Source organism: Muscardinus avellanarius, assembly GCF_963383645.1.
Source record: "Muscardinus avellanarius genome assembly, chromosome: 11".
Classification (NCBI taxonomy): domain Eukaryota; kingdom Metazoa; phylum Chordata; class Mammalia; order Rodentia; family Gliridae; genus Muscardinus; species Muscardinus avellanarius.
The window spans coordinates 21,265,944-21,293,541 of NC_137797.1; the positions used below are offsets into that span (position 1 = coordinate 21,265,944).

General features: G+C 40.4%; 1 protein-coding gene across 4 annotated transcripts in view; it reads right to left on the minus strand.

The window, feature by feature from the left end:
- Positions 1 to 27,598, minus strand: part of MYBPC1 (myosin binding protein C1) — a gene marked incomplete at both ends in the record, with an annotated part of 90,405 nt that overhangs the window by 46,307 nt on the left and 16,500 nt on the right. For 2 of the 4 annotated variants that reach the window (XM_080706660.1, XM_080706661.1), the window contains 9 exons: positions 5,030 to 5,086; positions 7,272 to 7,323; positions 9,340 to 9,457; positions 9,787 to 9,935; positions 10,422 to 10,532; positions 12,144 to 12,179; positions 12,920 to 12,958; positions 18,909 to 18,950; positions 23,050 to 23,085. In XM_080706660.1, coding sequence (XP_080562786.1) covers positions 5,030 to 5,086; positions 7,272 to 7,323; positions 9,340 to 9,457; positions 9,787 to 9,935; positions 10,422 to 10,532; positions 12,144 to 12,179; positions 12,920 to 12,958; positions 18,909 to 18,950; positions 23,050 to 23,085 — 640 coding nt within the window. The remainder of the gene's footprint in view (positions 1 to 5,029; positions 5,087 to 7,271; positions 7,324 to 9,339; positions 9,458 to 9,786; positions 9,936 to 10,421; positions 10,533 to 12,143; positions 12,180 to 12,919; positions 12,959 to 18,908; positions 18,951 to 23,049; positions 23,086 to 27,598) is intronic. The other 2 variants (XM_080706662.1, XM_080706663.1) reach the window with 2 other exon arrangements.

Consider the following 27,598-nt stretch of genomic DNA (forward strand, 5'->3'; position numbering starts at 1 on the left):
TTTTACTTTACTTTATTTTATTTTTGGCAGGGCTGGTGATCAAACCCAGGGCTTTGAGCATGCCGGGCAAATGAAGTCTTCTGGTTAGTAGACCATCAGATTTGCGCAATCTTGTTTTCCAAATCAAAACCACCATTTTAGGGGGGAGCAGAAGGTATCAGGAAATATCCCCAAAATATTTTCAAGTTTAGTTGCTAGTGAGCTTTTGAGAAGTTTAAGAATGGTTTTTACCTAAGATGTGGGTGTTGAATTCATCTTGAAAAAGTTAATTAAGAACTAAGAGACTTAAATATTGACTTATTAATAAAAAATGATCTCTTTCTACATTACTGATGATCCAAGCCAGTACAAAGACAATTATTAAACCTTTGGGTTTTGACAATGGCATTTTTTTCTACCACATGAATAAAGTTACACATTAACCATTTTGGCTTTTTTATATTTACATTTTTAGAAATTGTCATGAAAGTTTTTTGGTTTTCATATTTTTTGTGTGTGGATGCAGGCCTTTTGTTTTGGGTACTGAGCATTGAACCCAGGAGCATTTTACTTTGGAGCTACACTCTTTTTATTTTTATTTTGAAGCAGGGTGTTACTAAGTTGCTGAGGCTGGTCTTGAACCTGCTATCCTCCTGTCTCAGCCATCCAAGTACTGGGAGGCATGGGCAACGGTGGCCAGCTGATACAGGTTTTTTGAAATATGTTTTTACTAATTATATATTATAGCAAGATTAAAAGTGATACAAACATACATGCACATATCACTTGGCTATACAGGTATTTTAAAAAAAGAAATTTGTTTTTCTAAATTGGCAAGGGAAGAATGAAATTAAAAACTTCTCTCACTTTTTATATTAATGTACTGTCTTGGATGCTATTGGCAGCAGGTTGAAGTTGAATTATATTAAACTGTAAATCAAATCTTTTAGGGTCCCATGAAGAAGAGGAAAATTAACTTCTTTGGGTAACTATGACCCCAAATTTTGATCATTGACTAAAGAACATAGAACATTTAACAAATATAACTAAGAACATATAACTAAAATACAAATAAGTTGTTTTTTTTTTTTTTTTTTTTTTTTTTTTTTTTTTGGTGGTACTGGAGTTCCTGGAAGCCCTGCTACCTCTGGGCTACACTCCCAGACCTATTTTTATATTTTTATTTGGAAACTGAGTCTCTTAAGCCAGCGCGGCTGGCTTCGAATCTGCGGGATCCTCCTGTCTCCGCCTCCCAAGAGCGGGGATTACAAGCGTGCGCCACCACGCCCGGCACAAATAAGATTTAAAATACACTTGTTTTCCCTTCTTTTAAAACCACCTGTGGTAGGAAGCACTTTAAGAAAAGGGCTTAGTACAAATGTAAAATATAGTGTAAAATGACTCTCTTCATCACCTAAATATTCCTGATTTTGTTTAAGCGTAGGTGACTCCTTTTATCTGGTTAATTTGGAAATGTTCTAGTGACCGCTTACCATTTGATTTGGATATAATTTCCCCCCAAATTTGTCACTGCATCTTACTTATCAGTGTGAGAACAGTCTCATGACATTAGGTTAGGGAATGGTGGGTTATATATGTCTGCTTTGTCATATTAATTACATTTGTTTCAGAATGTTTTCTTTATACTCTATGTGCTTTGAGAGGGAAACACTGGGATGTAATTATGGGCAAGGCATATGGGGGAGGGGAGGAGAATATAATATTCCTGAAGAGTTTAGGGTGGCTTTAGGCAAGGAAAGCTTCCAAATATCCAATTTCCATTTCCACTGTCGTGTGAGTGTTTGGGCCCAATGTAGTAGGGGACCATTGAGGCTGATTTCCTGGGAAATGGAAGGGAGAAAGGTCACTGATGGATCTGTAGTCCTGATGGAAGGACTGGGCAATCCCGTTAGAAAAATGTACGTCAAACAACTCAAGATGTAAACATTATCTTCATCTCACTGAAATGAAAATATACCTCTGTTAACATGGGGAAATTGAAAAGCTCAGAAAAGCCCTCCTAAACTTGGAATACTGGTAATAATTTGCCAGAGCCACTGCATCTAGTGACTGAAAGTGGTCTATATTTTAAATATTTTAATAGGAAGTCTTGGAGAAATGCATATATATTTTTTCTCTATGTTTTTTTCAAGCTATTAATACTTTATTCTTAGTTACATTTCAGCCTAAAGTCACTGAACTTTCAATTTTATCATAGTAGAATGTTTTGAATTTGATTTTAATCAAGGAGAATTGTACACATACACATTTCAAGCATCCCTGATATTGATGGAAAGATTTAAATATATCAAACTCCATATAATTTAAATAGTTAACAAGAGGCACAAGTCAAACACTGAGACATACCTAAATCCACAAGGTGAATATTTAGATGAAGGAATAAAGGTCATCATTTTCTTGGGTCGTTTTGTTGGTAGTTTCATAAAATCAACCATCCTTGAGATTTTTCACCAAGATATATGCCACTCCACCACATTCTGCACCACATTCTATATAAGAATATCAATGGCCTCTTGCTTATTCCTTCCTTTTCTCTCCATCATTTAGTTGTATCCCAAATTGCAAGTAGAAGCATTCATTTTGTGCTGGAATGCGAGGTCAAGGCTCTTGCCTGTAGCATCGCCTTAACTCACGTGGGATTTATCATTACTTACCACGGTGGCTGTGCATGCACCTGTCTGCATGGTTATGTTAACTTAGAGTGAGGAGAAAAATCCAAATTTCGGATTCCTTTCCATCATTGGGATAGACCTGTATAATGTATGTAGAACTTTTAGCTACATCAAAATTTCTATAACTTTGATGATCCTCATGAACTTTAAAGCATTTATAGAAATTTTATGTAGAATACAACCTTCAAGTTTTTATAGAGGTCTAATCCCATAACATAAAACAATCCAAAATATGTATCCTGATTTATCTAAGGTCTATATGAAATAAGCTCATTTTGATCAGGGCAGGGAGATCTTTTATTTTTAGTATGGAGCTATTGGTTGCAATGATATTTATTCTGATGAGGATTTTTCCCACACACTCTTGGGGAAGCAGAAATGGTAACCAGGTGCCATTACCATGAACATGCAATTCACAAATTAGTAGGCAAACACTTGGCTTCTAAGAGTAGTGGGTTAGTACCATATATTAACTGAACATACATTTGCTTTGATAGCCTACTTATAAGTCAGTGTCTTAATTAGAGGATGTAAAGAAAATGAGAACTGGAGACATGTTGACTATCATTCTTTTCCTATTGAATTTTTTAATCATGTAGAACATATAATTAGATTGTTTTCATCTGCAAACTACCAGTCTATTTTTTCTTTTTCCCCTTTAATCAGATAATAATAATTGGATATTAACAAGATACTCTATCACATTTGATGGATTATGTGTGTATTGTCTTTTTATAAAGATGAACTTTTTGGTATAAAATAGAATATTTCCCTACCACCTGTTTCTTTACCACCTGCTATGAGCCAGGCCTGTTTTTTTCATTTAATTTTCACAATAATGCTGTTAAGTCATTTTTATTTTTCCACCAGCTGATGTGAAAAGCAAGTTTGGTGTCATGTTTATTGGCTGACTATTATCCACCAGTAATTAATAAATCACACCTGTTGATATTTCTGTTTTCAGCCTGAATGTTGAAGGCTAAGGATGAATTTTTCATTTCATCACTTGAATAGAATTGTAGCTTTATTGTTTATTCACAAATTTACTAGATAAAACATAATCCCAGAAAAAATCCATTTCTTTTTGTTGCTTTTTCACTATAGTAAACATCTAGTAAAATATCTATGTATAATTGTGTATATAACACATAATGTGATATTATATATTCTGTGATTTATTTTTATTTTTGTAGTACTAAGGATTGAACCCTGGAGTGTTCTGCATCTGAGCTATACCCCACCCCTATTTTTTTTTTTTTGAAACAGGATCTCATAAATTACTGTGTGCTGGCCTTGAACTTGTGATCCTACTGCCTTAATCTCCCAAGTACTAGAATTACAGGTGTGTGCCACCATGCCTGCCTAGTATATTATTTTATAAATAGATAGATAAATATGTTGACAGAATAAATGGTTATAAAATTGTTGTGCTAAATATTCATACTGAAATTCTATAAATTTTGTTGTAAGAGAAACCAACGTCAAGGGAGTGTGAGTGATAATATTAAATAGTTCCATTTTACTGCCATGCCTTATTGCTTCTAAAATGCTAATTTGGGGCAATTTAAACATTTCTGGAATAAGGATATATCTTATAATTAGTACCATATCATAATAAACTATTTGGAACCATTTTTTCATTGCTTGGTGATTTTTTTTCTTAGTACTGAGGATTGAATCCAGAACCATTCTGCCTCTGCACTACACTCCCAGCCATATTTTATTTTTTTATTTCCAAACACAGACTCATTAAATTGTCCAGACTTGTCTTAAACCTGCAAACCTCTTGTTCCAGCCTCTCAAGTACTAGGATTACAGGTGTGATCCACCATACCCAGCTCATTGCTCGGCGATTATAAAATATTGTCCTATCTTCAAATCAGTTGTGTCTTAAATTAGAAAAACAGCAAATAGAATATTAAACAGTTGATCTGCCTCCTAAGCTATATCTACACTTGCAGAGACATCTACTAGTATTGTGATGTTGGTTGTTGATTTATTTTCAAACAGCAAAGCCAGAACACAGCGATTTTATTTTGTTCAATCCTGAGAAAGAATCCTACAGAGTCTTAGAGGTTTCTAGGTGCTTAAGTCTCATGTCTCAGTTTTCAAATCTCCCCATCCCCAACTAAGAAAATGGCAAAAGCCCATGAAACATTTTTTTTAAAACATGTAAAAGATTAGTATGTGGTTGTTTCTCTGTCTCTTTCTTAGTCAACTGTTATATTCTATAAGCAAAACACATTTTTAAGAAAGGAAAACTCCTTGGAAAACATTCGCTTTAAACTTGACTTCTCTGGGTGGGTGTCTACGAGATTTCCAAACCACAGAGCCTCACCCCATCACCTGGTTCTCACCTACGTTTCAGGAGACCACTAAAGTCAAGTTCCCCTGCATCTTCTTGACCTTCTCCACTGTCATTAACAAAAGAAAAGCAAATCTGGGTTTAATGCTGACACAGACATGACACTTTTCCCCAAACACTCCACGTACAATGTATATGCAATTTTGTACCGGCACACCAGGACTAAACCAACACAAACCATTTCTTTTCACACAAGTGACATGGTAAGCTTTCGGAGTATGTACTTGTGGAAAAGTAAACATGAGGAGCTTGTGTTTGCAAGTTCAGAGGACACGATTTTGTCGATTGCATATATAATACTGCTTGGATTTGTGTTCAAACCAGGTAACACAAATGCACCAGAGCCCAAGCAACACAAAGTACTTTGTTTTTGCAAGTCAGGGGCCATCGAAACAAACCTGTGTAAAAAGCAAAGGACTTTTGCTGATCTCTGCTATTCATGTAAGACAGAGATTGGCTTGGAGGACGAAGTGTACCCATGTCAGATATATAAGTGCAAAGCCTTATATTCAAAGGTAACCTCTTTGTGTCCATGAAGAGATGAATCAGATAATATGATACCAATATACAGCAGAATGATGGAGCTAGCGCAGAGCTTTGTAAAAGATGCATTCCTTTCTGTTTTAAAGGGATTGCTACTCCAGTTACAATTTTTTAATTTTCGTGTTAATGCCTCTTTAAACGTATTTTAAAAAATTTTGTCTTTGAATTTTTAACGAACTCTGTACTAGTAGCTTTTAAAAGTGTTTCCTATAGAGAAATGCATCTTAAGTTAGACATGCGGCCACCACTGGGATTTCATATAAACTCTGAATAGATGCTATGGAGTTGACATTTAAATGGCACTACGTATTTTACTTACACGTTTAACTTTTTAATGAAGATTTTGATTTCTGTTCTTTACAAATGTTAGTTATGGTTTCTAAGAAAAGAGTCTGCGGGTTTAAAAACAGTGTGTATAACATGTAAGACATAAGGAAGTCAAGTAATATGTTTTCAAAACATCCTTAATAGCAGGTGTTTGAGGGCCTTTTGAAGTAAATGCATTTCTATTCTTTTAAAGCACAAAAGTGTAGATCACGTTTCTCTCTCCTAAATACTCGCATATGTCATGAGCACAGTTTTATACCCATGAATTTTAAGTGCATATAAGTGTAAGACTAAGAGAGAAGATGGAAAATTAATAGAAAATTTTGAATTTTTTTTTAATTTAAGAAAGTACCATTGACTGATGAGGTAATGTTCAATATCTTTTAAAGTAATTAAAATTGTTATCTATTCATAATTTAGAAGGGAAATACTCCTTTTATTAACAGGATAAATCCTTGTTTTGTAATAACAGAGTATTTTATAATTTGAGATGACTTTCTCTCTTCAACAAGACCGTATTGTGGATTCAGTCTTTGGAAGAACCAAACATTTGCTTTACTTAAAGAATGTATATCATTAAATATAGAGGGCAACGTAATGTCGAGAAGGGGCTAGTTACATTTCTCAAGGGCTAGAGAAATTTTTTACTTTTATTCCTTGAACCCCCAAATTTTCAGCCTTGGCAGTTGCAAAAATAAATAGGTATCTGAATTTTGTTCTTGTACAGTATTCTTTTGTATGTGTATGTTGCTGGGAATTGAACTTATGTGTGGTAGGCAAGAGCTCTGTCACTGAGCTACATCCCAGCCCTACTCTGTATTTTTATTGCCATAAGACTCGGTATATTTCATGTAGGAGAATCCAATACTGTGTGGTACAAGGTAGGTCCATGAAATAGCTACTTAATTGTGATTTTTCTAGTCACATGGTTAAGTAGCTCCATAAGTGTTTTCTAGATGAAAAGAAATAGGAGTAAAAACACTTCCCAATGTTACTTAATTGATGCTATATAAAATATATCTCTTTGCATATCTTTTTTGGCTGTTTTGTAGAAATAATATAATTAGGAAGAAGTCACATATAAATGGATGGAAAGTATATCTTTCTAGGACAACTGTGAAACTCCCCAAAATGAAAGCATCACTATAACAAGGCTATTGTAAAAAATTGTCGTCTATGCTTGATTTGGCATCAAGTCCATAAATTTTCTAGAACACCAACTTTTAAATAAGTGGTATGTTTGACTACAATGAAAAGGGTTTTCCCCATTTGGAATATGGTGTGTGGAGGAAGAGAAGTGTGTTTTGAAAATCCTCTACCTTCAAGTTATACAAAAGCCATCTACTTTCCCTTTTTGAAGTTACCTTCTCTTGAAAGCAGATCTGATGTCAATGTTTGGAGTAGTCCCCGTAGATTCTTTGAAAGGAAATTAAAGAAAAATACTCATTATAAAGGCAGTTTTCCAAAGAAGCATCCTCCATCATAATCAGCCAAGGGAAGGACCTTAGTGGTTACCTTGTCTGGCTGTCGTTCAAACTGCCTGCCTGTTAGACCCATCCAAGCTGCCTTTTAAAAAAGGTCAGCTTCTTGATCCTCTCTCCTGAAGATTTTTATTCCCCAAGCCAGTGAGGGGCACAAATCAATATTGTTTTTTGAGGTAGCAGCGATTTAACCTAGGGGCATCCTTACCTCCGAGCTACGCCCCCAGCCCTATTTTTTATTTTAATATTTATTTATTTATTTATTTATTTATTTATTTATTTATTTATTTATTATTTTTGCAGTACCAGGGATGGAACTTGAGGACATTCTACCTCTGAGGTACAGCCCCAGCCCTATTTTTTATTCTTTATTTTGAAACAGGGTCTCACTGAGTTGCAGAGGGCCTAAGCTGAGGCTCTTCTCAAACCACATTCCTCCTATCTCAGCTTCCCAAAAGTTGGGCTTAGAAGCGTGCACCACCACACCTGCCTTCCCAGCCTATTTTTTATTTTGAAATAGGATCTCACTGTGTTGCAGAGGGCCTAACTAAGTAGCTGAGGCTGACCGTGAACCTGAGCTCCTCCTGTCTCAGCCTCCCAAGTACTGGGATTACAGGCATGCTTCAGGAGACCCTCAGAGATGACTGACCAGGGTAAAGCAGGGCTACCCAGGACCAGATTCCCACTTAAAATAGATGTCTGTACAGGACTCCACCCCATGATTAGTCCGCCTCTGCTGATACCTCTCAAAGTGGGAACCTCACAACCCACCAGGCTGTCTACAGAGCTTTAATAAAGCACTTAATTTTAACAGTAAGACGAAATCCATACTTTATAATTTCCATCTTTGACCTGAATCTGCCTTAGTGCTTCTTGAATAGGTAGAAAGGATCATTTTCTTCTTTTTTTGTGACAGCCTGCCCCCTCTTTACAGTGAGCTGTGTGGGCCAGTCTCCTTCTACCTGCATGCTGAGGCTGGATGAGGTGTGTTTCTGGATTCTTCATCCTTCTGGTTCCTCTACTCCAGAAGGGATTCAGGTTGAGGTACCATGCCCATGGCCAATCACATCACTCCAAATGTGGAACAGACAGTGTGTTGTGGAAGGAAACATCATTTCCTAAATCTCAATTCTATACCACTTGAAATAGCCCAAGTTTCAAATGACACTAGCTTTGTTTATTTATTGCAGCTACTTCACACTTTGGATTTATCCTAAATTTATGATCTTTGCTGCCAAACAACATTCCCTTTGCATACTTATAAAAGTGGGAGTTTGGCCAGGCGTGGTGGCGCACACTTGTAATCCCTGCGCTTGGGAGGCGGAGATAGGAGGATCGCACAGGTTTGAAGCCAGCCACTCTGGCTTAAGAGACCCTGTTTCCAAATTTAAAAAGTAAAAAGTATAAAAAAATAGGTCTGGGAGTGTAGCCCAGAAGTAGAAGGGTTTCCAGGAACCCCAGTACCACCAAAAAAAAAAAAAAAAAAAAAAAAAAAGCGGGAGTTTCCCCCACCTTAGAGGTACACCTTTACATTTATCTCTGTATGTTTACTCTGGGCAGTACATGGAACATACGGATGGAGAACTTCCATATCTGATATTAGTTTCTATAAGATAAATTCTCTCTTTTCTCTGGACATCCTAGCATCCTTATATCATATGACTTTATCTCTAAACCTGCCTCAGGAGCAGCAAAAACGACGTGAACCCTTATCTGAGGGATTAAAGGAATACACACAGCCTGGACAGGAGATACTTAGTAACAAAATCCCCCCAATCCTGCTTCTAGGTGATCTCCTAACAATGTAATTCAACAGGCTGGCTGAAACTATTACAATCAGAAAAATGCAGTTTTTTAAGCAAAAATTTCTTCCAAATTTCAGTGTGAAATGACTGCCTTCTTCATCCTCTCCCGCCCCATGAAAGCCATCACGTTTATGCAGAAGGCTCACCGTGCACTTCAAGATCAAATGAACAGCTGTCAAACTTATCCTTGTAGGAGACCTCACATCTGTAGTTTCCTGCGTAGTTCTCTTTGGCCTTGATGATCTGCATCTCAAATGTGTATATCTGCAACAAAAGAGATCCGACACCGGGCTGTCCCACCTCGACAGCAGAAAGGGGCCATCGGCCCTCAGTCATTTTCCAAAATGTTTTAGCATCGGCTTAAAGATGTGACTTGTGTCTGGGGAGTCCAGTACAACCATCTCAATAGAAAAAAGCCAACATGTCCCACAGCCCCCGAGGGCCGCAAGACAGTCACAGAGAGTGTAGACGCTAAGAATGGGAATTTCAGAGAGTTTTCCAGGACTGAAACCCTGCCGAAAGCTAATGTGAAGTGTCTTTTTTCCAACATGGAAGGAGTGAGCTGCCCCCTGAGGCGGGAATTCAGGCCCTACCCGCGTTTGCCTCTCAAAGGTCTCCTTCAGCTGGAGGTGCTTTCCCGCTTTGCTGGCCAGATCCATCCATTTGCCTTTGAACCACTTGATGGTGGGTTTTCGAAGCAGATCTTCAGCTCTGACTTTGGCTATGAAGGTGATGTTCTCACCTAGAAAGAGCACAGGGGCCTCAGTGTGCAGGTTAAAAGTTGCCATTTGTTTTATTCTCCGCTGGAGGGAGTGGAGCTCAGGATGACAGACTGATACAATTCATATCCCAGAATCATATGATGAAGTGGCCCTGAGTTTTGACCAGCGTCCTCCCGGTTCTTAGGATAGTTAATCTACCTTGTTCTGCTTTTGAGTTTTATGGATTTCACATATAGGAAATATCCAGAATAGATGAATCCACAGAGACACAGTGGATTGATGCCAAGGCCTACGTGTGGGGGCAATGGGAGTAACTGCTTAATGAGGTCCAGAGTCTTTTGGGGGTGGTGCAATGTTTTCGAGCTGGAGAGAAATATTGGTTGTACAACACTAGAAATGTACTCACGGTCACTGAATTTTTCACCTTAAAATGATTGATTTTATAAGATGGGAATTTCACTTCGAATAGAGGGGTGGGAGATGAGGATTCAATGCTAGACACTCACCCACTTTCACAGTCCCTGTCTGGGGTTTTTCAACAAACAGGGTGGACAGCTGGGAGTTGGCATTCTGCTTGTCCTGTTCCTCGCCAGCAGGTGATTCGCCGAGAGACCATTCTAGAGGGAAGAAAGAGGAAAGGGATCATTTCGGGGCCAGGTTCTTTGTGGGTGGACTTACCTGAATTTGCTGTTTTCATCCGTGTGGATTCGTCCTCTTGTCTAATAAACCTACATAAATAGGACATCATTCTCTGCCTAACGGCAGCCATCAGCAGAGAGGGGGATGTCTCTTCCTCAGCAGGAACAAAGGAACTTTTTCTAATTCCTGCAAGTAGTAGGACTTTTCCATAAGTAGTTAATCTGTCCTTGTTCCCCATCCTGCCTGCCCTCCACCCCCACAGATAGACAGAGATGGTTCATGCAGCACTACTGGTGTTTTTCCAGGCGATTAACTACAAGGCCACATCTATGCAACAGAACTGGAAAAGACTAAAGAGATGGGTCAGTTTGAGAATAAACTATGTGACCAGAATCAGCTTTTTTTTAGATCTCTTTCTGTTACGCCATTGGGCAGTTCTCTTAGGGTTGCATAAATGTGATGAGTTTGACAAGTAACAGGATAGTGACCTACAGGCACAAATAGTAGGGTTGTCCTGCAGGAAGGAAAAAAAAAAGAAACTGAGGCTTTCCCATGAAGAGAGATAAGCTGGAAATGAAGCTTATTTCGCATTTTCTGGTTTGCACTTGTATGCTTGATTGGTATGAATCTGCAGTCAATTCCAATGAGGAGGGTAGGAGCGTGAGCTGTATGTACTCCCTCTGTCTCTAAACTGAATGCAGAGAAGTTGAGTTTCAGCCACTGAATAACTGGGGGGAAAATGTACGAGTCTCCAGCTCTCCACTTGTTAATGTTTCTTGAAAAGAAGAAAAGTGTATATTTAATTATTTTAGTTTTCATGTACCAGTCATGCTCAGTGCTAGGTATTTCTGCCAGTGGACACCATCATTTTCACAATAACGTTAAGCAAAGTAGTCACAGGATTACAAATTTTTAATACCCATGTTAATGTTAAAATGGTTATGTTTTGTGTGTCTATGATATTGATAGTGGTTGTGAATGTTGATCATTCATGTTTAGAGCAAGAGGACACTTTTTTTTATTGTTCTGTTCACTTCTATACCTGAACTACCATAAGGTTGGCTGGCCCCTAAGAGGCCCAATAAGAGAATTACAATTAAGGCCCATAACACAAACTCATTGATTAAGTGAGTGACCAATTAACTTTACAGAATTTAGCTGAGCTAACAGGATGCATCTCAAAGTGTTTTTATATATTTATATTTGAAGTTCTATACAAAAGAAGTGAGTCATTACTTTAGCGCACCCCAGAAATGTAGATTGATCTCTGTTAAAGGTTAAAAATGATAGTTACAATAAAATAAACCAACCTGGGTTGTATAGGCTAGGTTCTTGAATGTGGCTAGATTCCTCTGTGTGTGTGTGTGTGTGTGTGTGTGTGTGTGTGTGTGTGTGTGTGATACACAATTAATTGTTTCTCAATACATTAGTTTTCTTGTAAGAGGAAATGTGTTGGGAGATTGCTAGAAAGGCTACAAAGTGAATAAAACAGGGGTTAGAATCCATACAGCTTCAAAAAATGAGGTCATTAGTGATTATTTTAGGATGAGGTCAAGAAGCCTTGTCCGGGCGGGTGGGTGTGTGCTCACCTGAATCTTTTCTTTCCAGGGCCCGACTACTCAAACCTGCAAGGAAAGTGTGATTTGGAGCATGCGAGGGAGTGGGGGGAGGGTGGAAACGGAGCTCTGCCTTCAACCTTCTCAGATTTCCCCAAACCCCGTCTTTTTGGTGATGGGGAGGGGAAAACTAGAAGTTGGCTTGGATGGAAAAGCGGCACTGATCCAACTATTGAAACATCTACCCAAGTGGCTATCTTTGTTAACAATAATAACATTTTAAACCCCAAACATCTAAACTAAAAAAACGGGGAAAGTGGGGGAGGAAATATAGATGAAAATGGAAGACAAACTTTTTTTTTTTTTTTTTTTTTTGGTGATACAGGGGATGGAACCCAGGGGCCTTCTACCTTTGGGCTATACTCCCAGGCCTATTTTATATTTTATTGGAAACAGGGTCTCACTAAGTTACTGAGAGCCTCACTAAATAGCTGAGGCTGGCTTTGAACCTGTGCGATCCTCCTGTCTCAGCCTCCCAAGTACTGGGATTACAAGCATGTGCCACCACACCTGGCTAAGCCTTGAAATTTACACCCAAGATTTTCCAATCCTAAGTATCTGTATTGAGCCCAGAAAGCTTCCTTTTTAAAAGTTTCTTACACAAAATGACAACAAACACAGTCTGTAAAGCCAAGGTTGGGTGGTCGCCCTCTCAGAGCGCTGACTCAGCCAGACGCCCTACCCTTTCTTCTCCTTTACTGTCAGTTACTAACAAGACAGAAAGCAGGAGGAGGAGCAGGAATCCTAACCTGGAGGCAGGGCGCTAGGCGGGGAGACTTCCTCTTCATCTGAAACAAGAAACAGCAGTCAAAAGTCAGGGAGAAGAAGCCTTCCTTCCAGCCACCTGAGGAAAGAGAGATCTGAAAAAAGAAGAGGAGACACTACGCGACACATTTCCAACCGCTGAGTAAGACATGGTCCCTGGAAGGTCGAACTTGAATATTTCAGGGAAGGAAAAGAAAACGAAAAGGGGAGGGGGGAATAAAAGAGTGAGTCACGTAATCCAAATGAAGGCATAGATTTGAAAATAAAACTCTATGCCCCCAAAAAAGTTTTATGTGATCGTGGATAAGAGGGGGAAAAAAATTCAGGCTAAAAAGCAAACCTTGATGTAGTCAACGGAGGTGGTTTCCAAGTTCGTTTTCTGTAACTAAAGCCAATGGCAGACATTATTCACAAATTACATTCATTGGGACATAGACATAAAAGCCTACAGGTGCTGCTTAGGACTTATTTCCACCCAAAAACTGCTTCAGGACCCAAGAGGGAATTCACTGTGAACTCAAGGGATCTGGGATTCTTCAGGAGAAGCTTTTAGGAGTCAAAGGAGTTTGGAAAGTGCCAGGCTAAAAGCTAAGTCCTTGTGTGTTATTGCGGTGTGTGTGTGTGTGTGTGTGTGTGTGTGTGTGTGTGTGTGTGTTTACCCACAGGCATCTCAAAGCCCTCACTGAGCAAATGTGCACTGGCCCTGGGTTTGGAGGCGAGAGTTGATATGGTAGTTAACAAACTTAATTCACTTTTGAATTATTTTCTCTTGGAATATCCACAAACCTTCCACAGGCTTGGGTATTTGTGGAAGCAGAGGTATTTCTGAGCTATCAGGAGAATTCTATCTTTCAGAAGACTTTTAGATAGTTAAAATCTTATGTAAAAATAAACTACCTGGTAATTTTCCTATAATATCAGCCCTAAGTTTAATTCAATAATTAGTGCTTTCTTATCACAGACTCAAATGATGTGTGTGTGTGTGTGTGTGTGTGTGTGTGTGTGTGTGGTACTGGGGATGGAACCCAGGGGAATCCTACCTCCGAGCTACACTCCCAACCCTATTTTTATTCTTTATTTTGAAACAGGGTCTCACTGAGTTGCAAAGGGCCTCACTAAGTAGCTGAGGCTGTCTGTGAACCATGATCCTCCTGTCTCTGCCTCCTAAATGCTGGGATTACAAGTGTGTGCCACCACTTCCGGCTTCAAAGGATTTTATTGACTAAAAAATATACAAAGAATCTTGATTTATAGTCCTGAAAAAAAAGAATGAAAATGAAGTTTAAAAATTTAACCAAGCCAGGCATGGTGGCGCACGCTTGTAATCCCCGCGCTTGGGAGGCGGAGACAGGAGGATCACGCAGGTTCGAAGCCAGCCCCGCTGGCGTAAGAGACCGTGTTTCAAAAATATAAAATAGGTCTGGGAGTGTAGCCTGGAGGTAGAAGGGCTTCCAGGAACCCCAGTACCACCACCAAAAAAAAAAAAAAAAAAAAATTTAACCAAGCCAGGGATGGTGGTGCATGTTTGTATTTCCAGTATTTTGGAGGCTGAGACAGGAGGATCACAGGTTCACGGCCAGTCTCAGCAACTAAGCAAGGCCCTCAGCAACTTAATGAGACCCTGTTTCAAAGTAAAAAACTAAAATAGGACTGGGGGTGTAAGTCAGAGGTAGAATGCCTCTGGGTTCAGTATCCAATAACCCCCTTACACACACACACACACACAAATCAATTTAACAAAATCCAGAGCTGGCTGTGACTCAGTGATACAGCATTCGCCTAACACGTGTGAGGCTCTGGATTCCATCCCCAGCACAGCAACTCCTTCCCCACCACACACACACTTATAAAGTTCAACCAAATTTGAGAAAGGAGCTTCCTTTATTATATGTAAATTAGAGACCAGAACCATTTTGAGTCAAGTGAGGACTTTATACAGGTTTCATGATGGCTTTGGTTTGTGCCTGCGGGTGTGGAATGAAACCTTGAGTTAATTGTCTAGATGCAAAAATGGTGGAGAAAAGAGCATTCACGTGCTTCCATAAGGCGAAAATGACTGCTTTTTTAAAACCGACAGTTTGATGAGTGAGTGGTTTCAGTCCACTAGCGATTAAGACTGTCTGAGGGCATGCACAAGTATTTTAGATTGTTAAGGAACACCCAGAAGCAGTGCTTCAGGGGCTCACGAAATATTTTTTTTTTCATTCACTTTCCACACAACAGGTATTTCTCAGTTGGCAATATTTAATTCATCGCACATGAATTTTGAAGTTTACAGAAGAGCTAGATATTTTTGAAAGGCATTTTTAGTCCTGACATACTTTTAGTAATGTAGTTACCAAATTTATTTAAAATGTCATTATGGGTATATTTAAAATGTATTTAGAAATGGAGTTAGGATGTTGAAATTCTGATCTAATTCTTGAAAAGCTGGCTGACTAAATTTGGTTGAATTGGATAAAACTGAAAAGTTTAATTGATCTTATTTATCATGAAAATCATGTTCTATGGCTAGGAGGGAAGTAAAATTCTCAAATCCTGAAGGTTGTAAGCAATTTGACAACAAAAAATATAAAGGATATGGTATCTTACAATAAACAAAACAAAAATATGTAAGTCATATTTTCTTTTTTTCTATTTAAAAGTGACTACAAAGTTGGGCATGGTGGTTCACAGCTGTAACCCCAACACTAGAGAGGCAGAAAAAGAAAGATCACAAGTTTGAGGCCAGCCTCTGAAATTTAGAGACCCTCAACAACTTAGTGAGACCCCATTTTGAAATAAAAATATAAACGACTGGGGGGTATAGATGGGAGGAAGAATACCCTGGTTTCAATCTCCAGTAACAAGCAATAACACAATAAAACACTGTCTACACCGAAGATGACAGAACTGAGGCTGTCTTTGAACCTGTCTCAGTCTCCCAAATACTGGGATTATAGGTGTGCACCATCATGCTCTGTTCTAGGAACACTGTAAGATTGATATTGTAACCCAACAGCTCTCCATGGCCACAAAAAACTAAAATATATATATTCGGGTAATTTCAAAGCTATTCCAGAATGTTTCAATCAACCTAGAAAAGATATTAAAACTGTATTTCAATGGAAAATACTCATTAATAGTTTCAGCCTTGGAACTATTCATTGAATATGCTCCAATTAGATAAAGGACTAAAGTGCTAAAAATGAGCTAATATCCAGGCGTGACCGTCTTCAGCAGCCTTAAGCAAGTTGGTCTTGCAGCAGAAGCCATCCACCTGTCCCGTGCTGGCGCCTCGTTCTGAATCCTCATCGACTAGGTGCATACATAGGATGTTCGTCCGGCCCAGGAGACACGTCACATGGAAACAAAAACCTATCCAGATTATCATTGTCGGTAGGGTGGACAGGGAAGCCAGACTGGAAATTCAACTGTTGATTCGTTCTACCAGTATTTAGTAGGTGACCGTCATCTGCAGCTCACTGCCAGATGCTGGAGGGAATGAGACGAGGGAAGCAATGAGGTGTTAAGACAGAGTGCCTGACCATCAGAAAGCACACAGCCTGTTAGGGAAGGGAGTCAACCATGAATACGTGACTAAGCGGAGACCAGAGTGATTGAAGGACAGAGGCGATTGGTCCAAGAGAAATCAGGGAAGAAGGAAAGAGAAAAATGAGCCAGAGTGGTCAGAGGCAAGCTGTAAAACGGAGTTAAACCTGAGTTGGATAGTTTAAAAAAATAGAGTAAGAGTAGGAGGAGGGACAGAGAGCGGGGCTGGACGTGTTAGTTAATCCTGAAAAGAAGTGAGCTGACCCCTCGTGCCCACTGAGCCCATGTGGACTTCCGCTCGGCTGAAGATAGTGCACACACAGAAGCAATATTGCATCTACTTAACTATTTGCTTAACTATTTTTTAAATTTCCCTGTCCTTGATGAAAGTGGCTGGTAGTTGAAGAGATAGGAAATCCTCTTCCGCGTACCACCGTCTTTATTTAGGGATGTCACTTTCTAACTAAATTGAATTGCTTTCCAGGCATGCAGAGCCTCGCTCTATCCGCTCTCTCCGTAGCAGTTTAGAAACCTACCCGTGTGGTCATAGCCTCGCTCATCTTCTGCAGAGGTAAGAAAAATGCAAATAATTTCAGGATTCTCTAGTCATTTGGCTTTCTTTCATAAATTGTGTTCTCCATAAAGGAAAAAAAAATTGTTGGTTGCTTGCTTGCTTTTAACTTTTAACACAAATGAAGTGTGGTGACTGTTTTAGACTAAGGGTCAGGCGCGGGCTTTGTTAAACGTTGACAGCTTGCCTGCTGGGATTACATCATCTGCTCTGTTGGTTGAGCCTTCCAGCCTGGTCCAAGTACCTTTCCAAATTTGGAAGCAGAGGTGTATTCCATCAGAATAATGTTACCCTAACTTCAGCCAAGATGTCCAAACCTCCTTGAACCCATCTCATGGAAAGATTTCTAGGAGTTTGCACTGTCTGCATTCCATAAGAAAATAACCCTCAAACTCTGCCCACGTGGCTGGGATGAGTAGTCATGTTACCATCCATGGGAGCCACTGAAGGTCAAGGACAAACCGAGCGCACGGACATGATGTGTTCTATGAGAGCGTTAAATTCAAGTAAGCTGGAAAGTGATCCGATATACTGAAAGAAAGGGGGGAAAGTACTTAACCAATGCAGAAGACAGTGATACCATAGGAATTAGGTGATGACCTGTGATAGACTAAGAACGAAGAGTTACTTAGCATCTTAGCATGCTTGGGAGCAGTGGCCAGGAAAAGGAGAAATTTCTTAGTGCAGTCAGAAAATGATTAATTACTCCAAAATTTAAATTACCTGAACAAAGAGTTAACATAGGAAATTGATGCAAACATATAAAGTCATGAAATCTATTTCCATGAAAAATTTCCTTTAGGGAAACTATTGCTCTTTAGCTTAAGGCAGATGGTCAGTCATGATAATGACCTCATCCATAGAGATACAAAGGGATTCGTTTTTTAGGGAGTCACAGAAGTACATGATAGAGATTATCCACTTTCTAAAACTACATTAGGTACATGAAATGTAAAAAATATAACAATATTACAGGAATAAATACGTTTCCAGTTCAATACAGGGTAACGTGATGGTCACTTAAGGGTGCTTTGTCAGATCCTATAAATCATTATCTAAATCTACCTGAGTCAAAATTGCTAGTGAATCCCAGAAAAGTTCACATCGTAACATAAAAACACTCAATTTTTAAAAACACCTGGGTAATTCGGATAATTTTCCCAATTGATGTAATCCTCGAAATCAAACATCTCTTTTTCTTAGCATGTAGATTAAAACTTGGAAACTGGCCGGGTGAGGTGGCGCACGCTTCTAATCCCCGCGCTTGGGAAGCGGAGACAGGAGGATCGCGCAGGTTCGAAGCCAGCCGCGCTGGCTTAAGAGACCCTGTTCCCAAATAAAAATATATTTTAAAAAAATAGATCTGAGAGGTAGAAGGGTTTTCAGAAACCCCAGTACCACCAAAAAAAAAAAAAAAAACCACCACCAACAACAACAACAAAATATAAAAAATAAAAATAAAAATGTATAGAAAATAGGTCTGGGAGTATAGCCCAGAGGTAGAAGGGCTTCCAGGAACCCCAGTACCACACACAACACACACACAAAAAAAACCAACCAACCAACCAACCAAACAAACAAACAAACAAACTTGGAAACTTCCAGTTCATTCTCTGGCATCCAACCAGCTCTTACATTTTTATCATCCTGTTCTTTTAGAACAGTGTGTAATGGAAATTTGCAAAGCACCATTTTCTTGGGTCTTGAATATTATCTGCGAAAGCACCATCTTCTTTAGCAGATAAAATGCTAAAGAACTCAAAACATACAGAAGAAAGATAACGCAGACACATTCTATGAAGAACAGCACTGACCTCTTCCTGCTTCTAAGCTTGTTGAATTCAGCTTCACTCTCCCTCCCTCCAACTCACCTTTGGCTGGTCCAGTTCCCGCCTCCTTGTCTTTATTTGGTTCTGTGTAAAAAGTACAAGTGCATTTTTAAAAGTGTCTTAGAGAGTTTTACTGTGCGATGAACAGCAGAGTGGAGGGGGAGAGAGGGAGGGACAGTGTTAATAATGCTACATACTCATGCTGAACACAAAGTCTTAATTTTGGAGTTAAAATTTAGAGTCACATTAAGCTTTAATAAAACCAATGAACAGATCTGATCATTTTCGAAGTATGTATAAGAACATGCATTGCGCACTTGGTTAAGTGCACTGGGCTATTCTGGGACCATGCTACACAGCAGGTTGGAGATCATCACACTTTATGTCAGACCCCCCTCCCCAAGAGAGTGACTTTTTTTTCAGTACTGGGGATAGAACCCAGGGGCATTCTATTTCTGAGCTATACCCTCTGCCCTATTTTTATTCCTTATTTTAAAATAGGAATAAAAGGTCTCACTAAGTTGCAGATGGCCTCACTAAATAGCTGAGGCTGGCTGCGAACCTGCAATCCTCCTATCTCAGCCTCCCATGTACTGGATTACAAGTGTGCACCACCATGCCCGGCTGGGAGTGACTTTCTTATTTTTATTTTTGGTGGTACTGGGGGTGGAATCCAGAGGCTTTCTACCTCCGGGCTATACTCCCAGACCTATTTGATATTTTATTTGGAAACAGGGTCGCAGTAAGTTGCTGAGAGCCTCACTAAGTAGCTGAGGCTGGCTTCGAACCTGTTCATTCCTCCTGGTTCAGCCTCCCAAGCGCTGAGATTACAAGCGTGTGCCACCACGCCCGGCTGTGACTTTTTTTTAAAAGTGTGACCCATGTAAAGGATTCCAATAGTGTGGATTTCTGGATATAATAGCAAGGTATAAAAAATATAATTGTGCAATGAATGTAGTTTCAAAGAAAAGGTTTTGGTGTACATGTGAATCTTCTGGATTGGACTGAGTGGCAATAGACAGAATAAAGAGCAGCGCCATCAAGTTTTATTTGTCAAGACCATCGAGTTTGCATTTCTCCCTGATCAGTATTGTGTTTAGACACCTGCAAATGGTATGTGGCTTTTTTTTTTTTGGTGGTGCTAGGGATGGAACCTGGGGGATTCTACCTCCAAGCTACACCCCCAGCCCCACTTTTTATTCTTTATTTTGAAATAGGGTCTCGCTGAGTTGAAAAAGACCTTACTAAGTAGCTGAGGCTGTCCACAAACCATGATCCTCCTGACTCAGCCTCCCAAATGTTGAGATAAGCATACTTGTAAAAAGAAAAAAAAAATCACTGTTTTAAGCATGGAATTCCCCCCCCCCTCTTTCAATGAACAGAGATCCCAAATCCCAGTTAACTATGAAGGACAATTTTAGCTGCAGTTGGGAGGAGGCGTTTTGACCACAGGAGGTCAATATGGTGCAATAAATATAAAATATGGCACAATAAGAAAAAACTTTATAGTGGCCCAGCAATGGCAACTGATCTGAAGAACAAAAGGGGAAGGTTTATCTGTACTGGCCAGTAGGTTCTCAGTGTACTCAGGCCTGGCCAAAATAAATCTGAATGTCCAAGAAGAAGGCATACCAGGAGAAGATCCTAAGAAGTATGTCACACATATACACTGGTTTAGGTTAAGATCTACAGAGAACTAAATCCAAGGATGCCCCCTGCTTGAACTCATGTGGCACTGAGCCTGTTTGGACACAGCAATACTCTTCTATACTATTTTAGGTTTTCAGTGTGCGAATCTAGTGTTCTCAGCTGAACAAAGGGGCTTCTGTGAGCAGCTAGATTTCTCACACTGTTCGCTGAAAAAAACCGATCTCACCAGGACCGAAAAGTTTCAAAATCCCCTCATAAATTTCCATGCAAAAAGACCAGAATCTGAGGCCTTATTCAATTCCCGCTTTCACTTGGGCTGAACCAGTCTGCAGAGACCTCCCCACGCCCTGGCTTCATGCCACACTGTCAACTCAAGCAACCTGCATTTAATCACGTACTGATTTTTGAGGTTTCTTACGAGATTCTCTACATTTTAACAGAGTAGTTGCATTTTATTTTAATGGAGTAGTTGCATTTTATTTCTTATTTGGTTGTATTTTTTTTAACTTGGCCTCAAATAAGAAATATTAGAAAATATTTTCCATTTCGAGCACCCCACTGTATCTGGTACAGTACGTCTGCACCTAGTTATCCATAAGCATCTGGTAGGCAGCTCTGCATCCTTCTCAATGTTAGAGCACCCTCTGGAGTGTGCACAAGTAAACACTCAGTGAATAATCCTTTCCAGTTTCTCATCCTCTTTTAGAAGGAAAAACGAGAAAGAACAGTTTGAGCCGGGCACATGTGGTAGCGCATACCTGTAATCAGCATTCGGGAGGCTGAGACAGGAGGATCCGGTTAGGAGTCAGCCTCAGCTACTTAGTAAGTCCCTCTGCAACTTAGTGAAACCCTGTTTCAAAATAAAGAATAAAAACTTATAGTTGAGTGTGGTGTGGTGGTGCATGTTTGTAATCCCAGCATTTGGGAGGCCCTTTATAACTCAGTGAGACTCTGTTTCAAAAATAAAGAATAAAAAGCCAGGTGTGATGGCACACGCTTGTAATCCCAGCATTAGGGAGGCTGAGACAGGAGGATTGGAGGATCGGAGGATCGCGGTTAGTGGACAGCCTCTGCTACTACTTAGTGAGGCCCTCTGCAACTTAGTAAGACCCAGTTTCAAAATAAAGAATTAAAAAATAGGGCAGGGGGTGTAGCTCACAGGGCGAATGCCCCTGGCTTCCATTCCCAGACCCACAAAAAATGAATGAAAGAAAGAAAGAAAGAAAGAAAGAAAGAAAGAAAGGAAGAAAGAAAGAAAGAAGGAAAGAAAGGATAAAAATAGGGCTGGGGTGTCGCTCAGAGGTAGAATGCCCCTGGGTTCCATCCCCAGTACCACAAAAAAAATAAATAAATAAAATAAAAAATTGTGAGCTGGGGGTGTAGCTTGGAGGTAGAATGTCCCTGAGTTTAATCTCTAGCAGAGAGAGAGAGAGAGAGAGGAGAGAGAGAGAGAGAGAGAGAGAGAGAGAGAGAGAGAGAGAGCGCATTTTGATGTTTTCTTGAGAAAATGCACATGATTTTTTTTTATGGTACTGGGGGTGGAACCCAGGGGCTTTTCTACCTCCAGGCTACACTCCCAGACCTATTTTATATTTTATTTGGAAGCAGGGTCTCACAAAATTGCTGAGAGCCTAAGTAGCTGAGGCTGGCTTTGAACCTGTGCGATCCTCCTGTCTCAGCCTCCCAAGTGCGGGGATTACAAGCGTGCGCCTCCACGCCCGGCTGCACATGATCTTGATTGCTTTCATCTTGGGGACTATTTGGTGGAGACAGGCTGACAAATGACTCTGGAGGGCCACGTTGGGTGTTCAGCAGTGCCTTGGGCTTGTCATTCTTCCAATTTGCTCTCTTCCTTCCATCTATGTGTATGTAAAAACAGCGTTCCATATTGTGTATTGCTGGCACTGTGTGGACCTGCCAATGATTTCTCTATTCATTGATTTTTTTTTGTTGTTGCCATCTGGCAGACAACAGAGTACTAAGAATTCAATAAATTGTTTCTGAGGCTGACATCCCAAACCTTTTTGGAAATTCCCCCAGGGAGTTTCTGGAGGTACCTCATGGTAACATAGGTCAAGTTGAGAAGGAGCCTCGGATCTTTCAGGTTGAGGTGGGATCCACTCCCCACTTTCACACACACACACACACACACACGCACGCACGCACGCACGCACGCACGCACACACAAGAGGGAGGCTTTGTTTGGCTTTCACTTTTATGAGGGGAAGTTCCAGAAATTCTTTGGCCTCACCATGATGAAACTTGGGCATAGCAAACTATGCATTACTTGAAGGGCGTTAAAATAGTCACTTCTACAATGGATAGGGAGTGTCATTCAAATTAGGTTAATGTGAAAGGGTTATATAAATGGAATGTGTTATTTTTGCTCTTTTCAATTTATCGCATTGGTCACCATCAGAATTAGGAGTTAGGCTAAGGCTCACAGCATCAGTGGAGGCCAAGTCATGCCGGGGTGGGGGATGTTCTGGATCTGCAGCCCAAACATGGGCCAGGATGCAGTGATCTCACTCACCTTCCGGCGGTGGGGCTGGGGCCGACACTTCATTTTCTAGAAATAAAAAAAGTAAGAAAGCATTAGGCTCACTTTTCAAAATAGAAGCGCTGCTTCTCACAGCCCTGGGATGCTCTCTACTCCAGCTGCTATCTTTCCTGTGTGTGCTGACTAAGGATTCTCCCGTGGCATTGAGGGGCCCAAGACACTCTGCTTTTCAGTGTGTGGTGTGAGGTAGGGACCTAAATCGTATGTGTGTGTGTGTGTGTGTGTGTGTGTGTGTGTGTGTGTGTGGCACTGGGGATTGAACCCACAGGCATTCTACCTCTGAGCTAAACCCCCAGCCCAATTTTATTTCTTATTTGGAAACAGGGTCTCACTAAGTTGTGGAGGTCCTCCCTAAGTTGTCAAGGTTGGCTTTGAAACTGCTATCCTCCTGTCTCAGTCTCCCAAGTACTGAGATTTCAAGTATGCGCCACCATGCCCGATTCCTAAATGGTATTATATGGATTTCTAAGAGGCAATATTATAGGGATGGAAGGAGCACAGGTAACATGGGGAGCCAGGTATCCTTGCCACTTCGTGACCCCTTCAAGCAGCTTCAGACAGGACATTTAATGTGCTGAACCTATTCCCCTCTCTGGAAAAATGGCCACGACACCCATCATATACAAAAATGAGACCTCGTTTCTCCAGAGAGCAAGGTCACACAGCATGTCTGCTCTGCTGAGAGATACTTTCTGAAAGGCAATGAGACCAAAGTCCTCTGGCTTTGTAGCTTTTTGTTTTATTCTAAAGCAAGCTGCTGCTGTCTACTGGGAAACAGAATCAACATCTTCTCACAGTTGCTTCTGGAAGCACGCATGCCTGGAGTACATTTCCACCTACATTTATCCAGACATCTCAAAGCTCTGGTTTTGAGATTTCACATCCGGCTTTGGTTATTTAGGATCTCAGAGCAGTCCAGCTATGAAGTCTGTTAAAGAAATGCCCATTAAGGAATAGACTACTTCCTAAATAGTAGCTAAAGACATAGCCATGGCCAAAGAGCGTGACATGGATGAGCCATCTAGCACATAAAGAGGCAGATAATGAAGGTGGTCAAAATAATAATGATAATAAAACTATTGAATAAAATATATAGACAGAAGACATTTTTGCATTTTTGGCACATTGTGGGATCCAAGGGACCTTATCGTTGTCAGTGTCTGAAATTTTTTCACATCTTTTCCACAAATGACTCTAAGCAGGCAGAAAGGCGCCTCTCCTCAAGCAGGCTGGCTGACCAGTCACCCCGTGTGTCATCCGAGTGCCCTGCTCGTCTAACTGGATGGCTGGTATATAACAGAAACCAAAAAAGAGCCATGCAGAGCTGCCAATGGCTTTTGTTGTGACTAAGTTTTTGTCCCTGCTATATTTTGCAATTTGTTGGTTTATTTCTTTAAAAATGTTTTTATTTTCGGCTAGGCACAGGGGCAAAATGCCTATAATTTCAGTACTTTAGAGGCTGAGACAGGAGGATTGCAGGTTTAAGGCCAGCCTCAGCAACATAGCAAGGCACTCAGCAACCAGCAAAGACTTTGTTTCAAAACTAAAAATAAGCCAGACATGATGGTGCACACTTGTAATACCAGCATTCGAGAGGCTGAGACAGGATGATCCGGGTTCACGGCCAACCTGAGCCACTTAGTGAGACCCTCTGCAACTCAGTGAGACCCTGTTTCAAAATAAGAATACAAAATAGGGCTGGGAGGTATAGCTTGGAGGTAGAATGCTCCTGGGTTTAATATTTAGTACCTCACACACACAACAACAACAACAACAACAACAACAACAACAACTAAAAATAAGCACTTGGGAGGCTGAGCCAGGAAGATCTGGGGTTCATGACCAGCCTCAGCTACTTAGGCCCTCTGCAACTTAGTGAGATCATGTTTCAAAATAAAGAACAAAAAACAGGGCTAGGGGTGTAGCTCAGAGGTAGAATGCTTCTGGGTTGAATCCTCAGTAACACACACACACACACACACACACACACACAAATAAATAAAAAATTGGGGGTGTAGCTCAGATGTAGAATGCTCCTGGATCCCATCCAGATGACCATAAACAAATATATTTTTATTTACTAGTGAGGGAGAAAAATAAAGTCCCAAAGGACAAAAATCACATAACCTTGCAGGCCAGCAGAAGACAACACAGCAGGATGTGATATAATTCGTAGGCAGTGTCTCTTATGTGTCATCTACAAAGATAATTCTGTTTCTTCATCACATCATGGAAAATATCATTAATGCCATTATCAACCAGAAGATGAAACCCCCAAAGCCTCAAAGGATCTCTTTATTTTAGGAGCTCTGAGTGCAGAAATGGAAATCTAATCCTGATAGCTCGGCTCTGGGCAAGTCTGTGGATATCAGAATACTGAGAGTAAGAAGCTAGTTTCTCTGACAAATTATTTTTTGGATTGTCCATCCTTGTGACATTTCTTTCACAGATCTCCAGGTTAATCATTCTATTCTGTTCTCCTTCCTTATTCTCTGGACATTCTGGACTATATCATAATATACTATTTATTGACTATGACTTAATTATTTTACAGGAGTGTTGGTATATTTATGTTTCTTTTTCTCCCCCATTACACAAAATCAAGGATATTTCCATCCTTTTTTATATTTCTGGTATCTTATTTTACTGCTGAAAATATACTAAATTTATAGTAAATTGATAAAAAAAATACTTAAGAAAAGCCTCTCTAGTGGTTTTGTATGAACTCTCAAATTGACCATGGTTTCTCAGCATCTATGTAGCAAAGGCCTATTTTTTTTTTATTTTGCAAAGTGCCCCCCTTTGGTGCTGGGGATTGAACTCAGGGGGTATTCTACCTCTAAGTAACACCCTATTTATTTATTATTTTGAAACAGGGTCTCGCTAAGTTGCTAAGGGTCTCACTAAGTTAATGTATCTGGCCTTGAACCTGCAATCTTTGTGTCTCAGCCTCCCAAGTACTAGGATTATAGGCTACCATATATGGCTTATATATTTTGAAACAGGGTCTTGCTGAGTTGCAGAGGGCCTCACTAAGTAGCTAAGACTGGCCTCGAACCTGTAATCTTCCTGTCTCAGCCTCCCAAGTAGTGGGATAACCAGCTTGCCCCACCAGGCCCAGCTTTACAGGCCCATTTTTTAAAGGGCCACTATGGTTGCTTAAAATCCAAGTAAGAGCCAGGTATTTGATATAAATGCACTTATATTCAGGGCATTTACAGTATGACCCATGATCTTATGTAAAAGGTCAAAAATCAACCCAAAATGAAAATTTAAAGGGTTTAATCCTTAACTTCTTCCAAATCTGCCGAACATCGGTGATTCACAGCCAACTGTATCAGAGAGTCCAAACTCTGACCCATTTTAAGATAGTAATGCTAAGGCATTAGAAACTAGAAAGCACATGCTGGTCTGATAAGTAGACAGAAACAGACACCTTTTCTTTCCAAAATTACAGAAACCTCATTAGTTTCTGGCCAGCGAAGAAACTGGGACCTCTGTTCTATAGTTCTACAACCCTAGGAAGTCAGGACTGGAACTATCCTCATTTTTCAGATGGAAACTGAGGCCCTAAGCAGTCCCACAGCCCATGAAGGGTGGAGCCAGGCTCTGCCGGGGTCAGCCTGAATCAGAGCCCATGCCCCGCAGCACAGGCCTGCACTTCCCTTCCAGCTGCTCACAGTGATGGAGGCAGAAGAAAAGAGCCAGAGAACTTTGTAAACCAATTATCTAATATCCCGCACTCAATTGAATCTTATTTTTAAGGACACCTGGCCTCACATGGGTATTTCCAAATCTGTGTGAGTGGGGTTTGCCTCAATTTCCCAGAAGTAGCTGCAGGACCTACCTCAAGGGCGGTTGGCAGGAGTGAATGAGTTAGCAGGGGCAAGAAACGTGGAAAATGTCCTATGGACTGTATCTCTTCACAGTCATCATCATGATCATCATAATTTCTATTCACATACACCCAAGAAAAAGACAGTCCCGCCTATGTGCACATGCCACCTGCTAAGAATTTGTCTTATTTCCAGGTTCCTGGGCCACATGGTGTTAGAGCATGTTTGGAATTGCAGTAGGGGCCAAGGAAGCGGCTGGGGAGTGGGCAGAAACAGTAAGGAGGCCCTTCTACTCTGACTGTTAAGTGGGGATAGTCATTGGTTTTGATGGAATTCATACGCATTGCAGTTTGCACAAGGCAGATCAATCATCAATTAGTCTGTTGCGGTGAGACACAAAGGGTGAGAGAAAATGAACTCTCCCTCTCTTTCTGGGCACTTGGCACACAGGATTCCAGTTTAACCTGGAGAGACGGGAACCAGGAATAACGAAGGCAGACTTACTTTTGAAGGAAAATGAACTGGGACAGGTAAGTGTCAGAAGCTCAGGGTGTCCCCTGTCACCTTGAAGGAATTGCTCATGTCTCTCTTTAACTCACACCTTTGTCTGAGATGGGTTTGCAACGCCCAGCTTTTCCACTAAAAATCATTTGCATGTTCCCAAAACTCACTGGCTGCCTCTATAA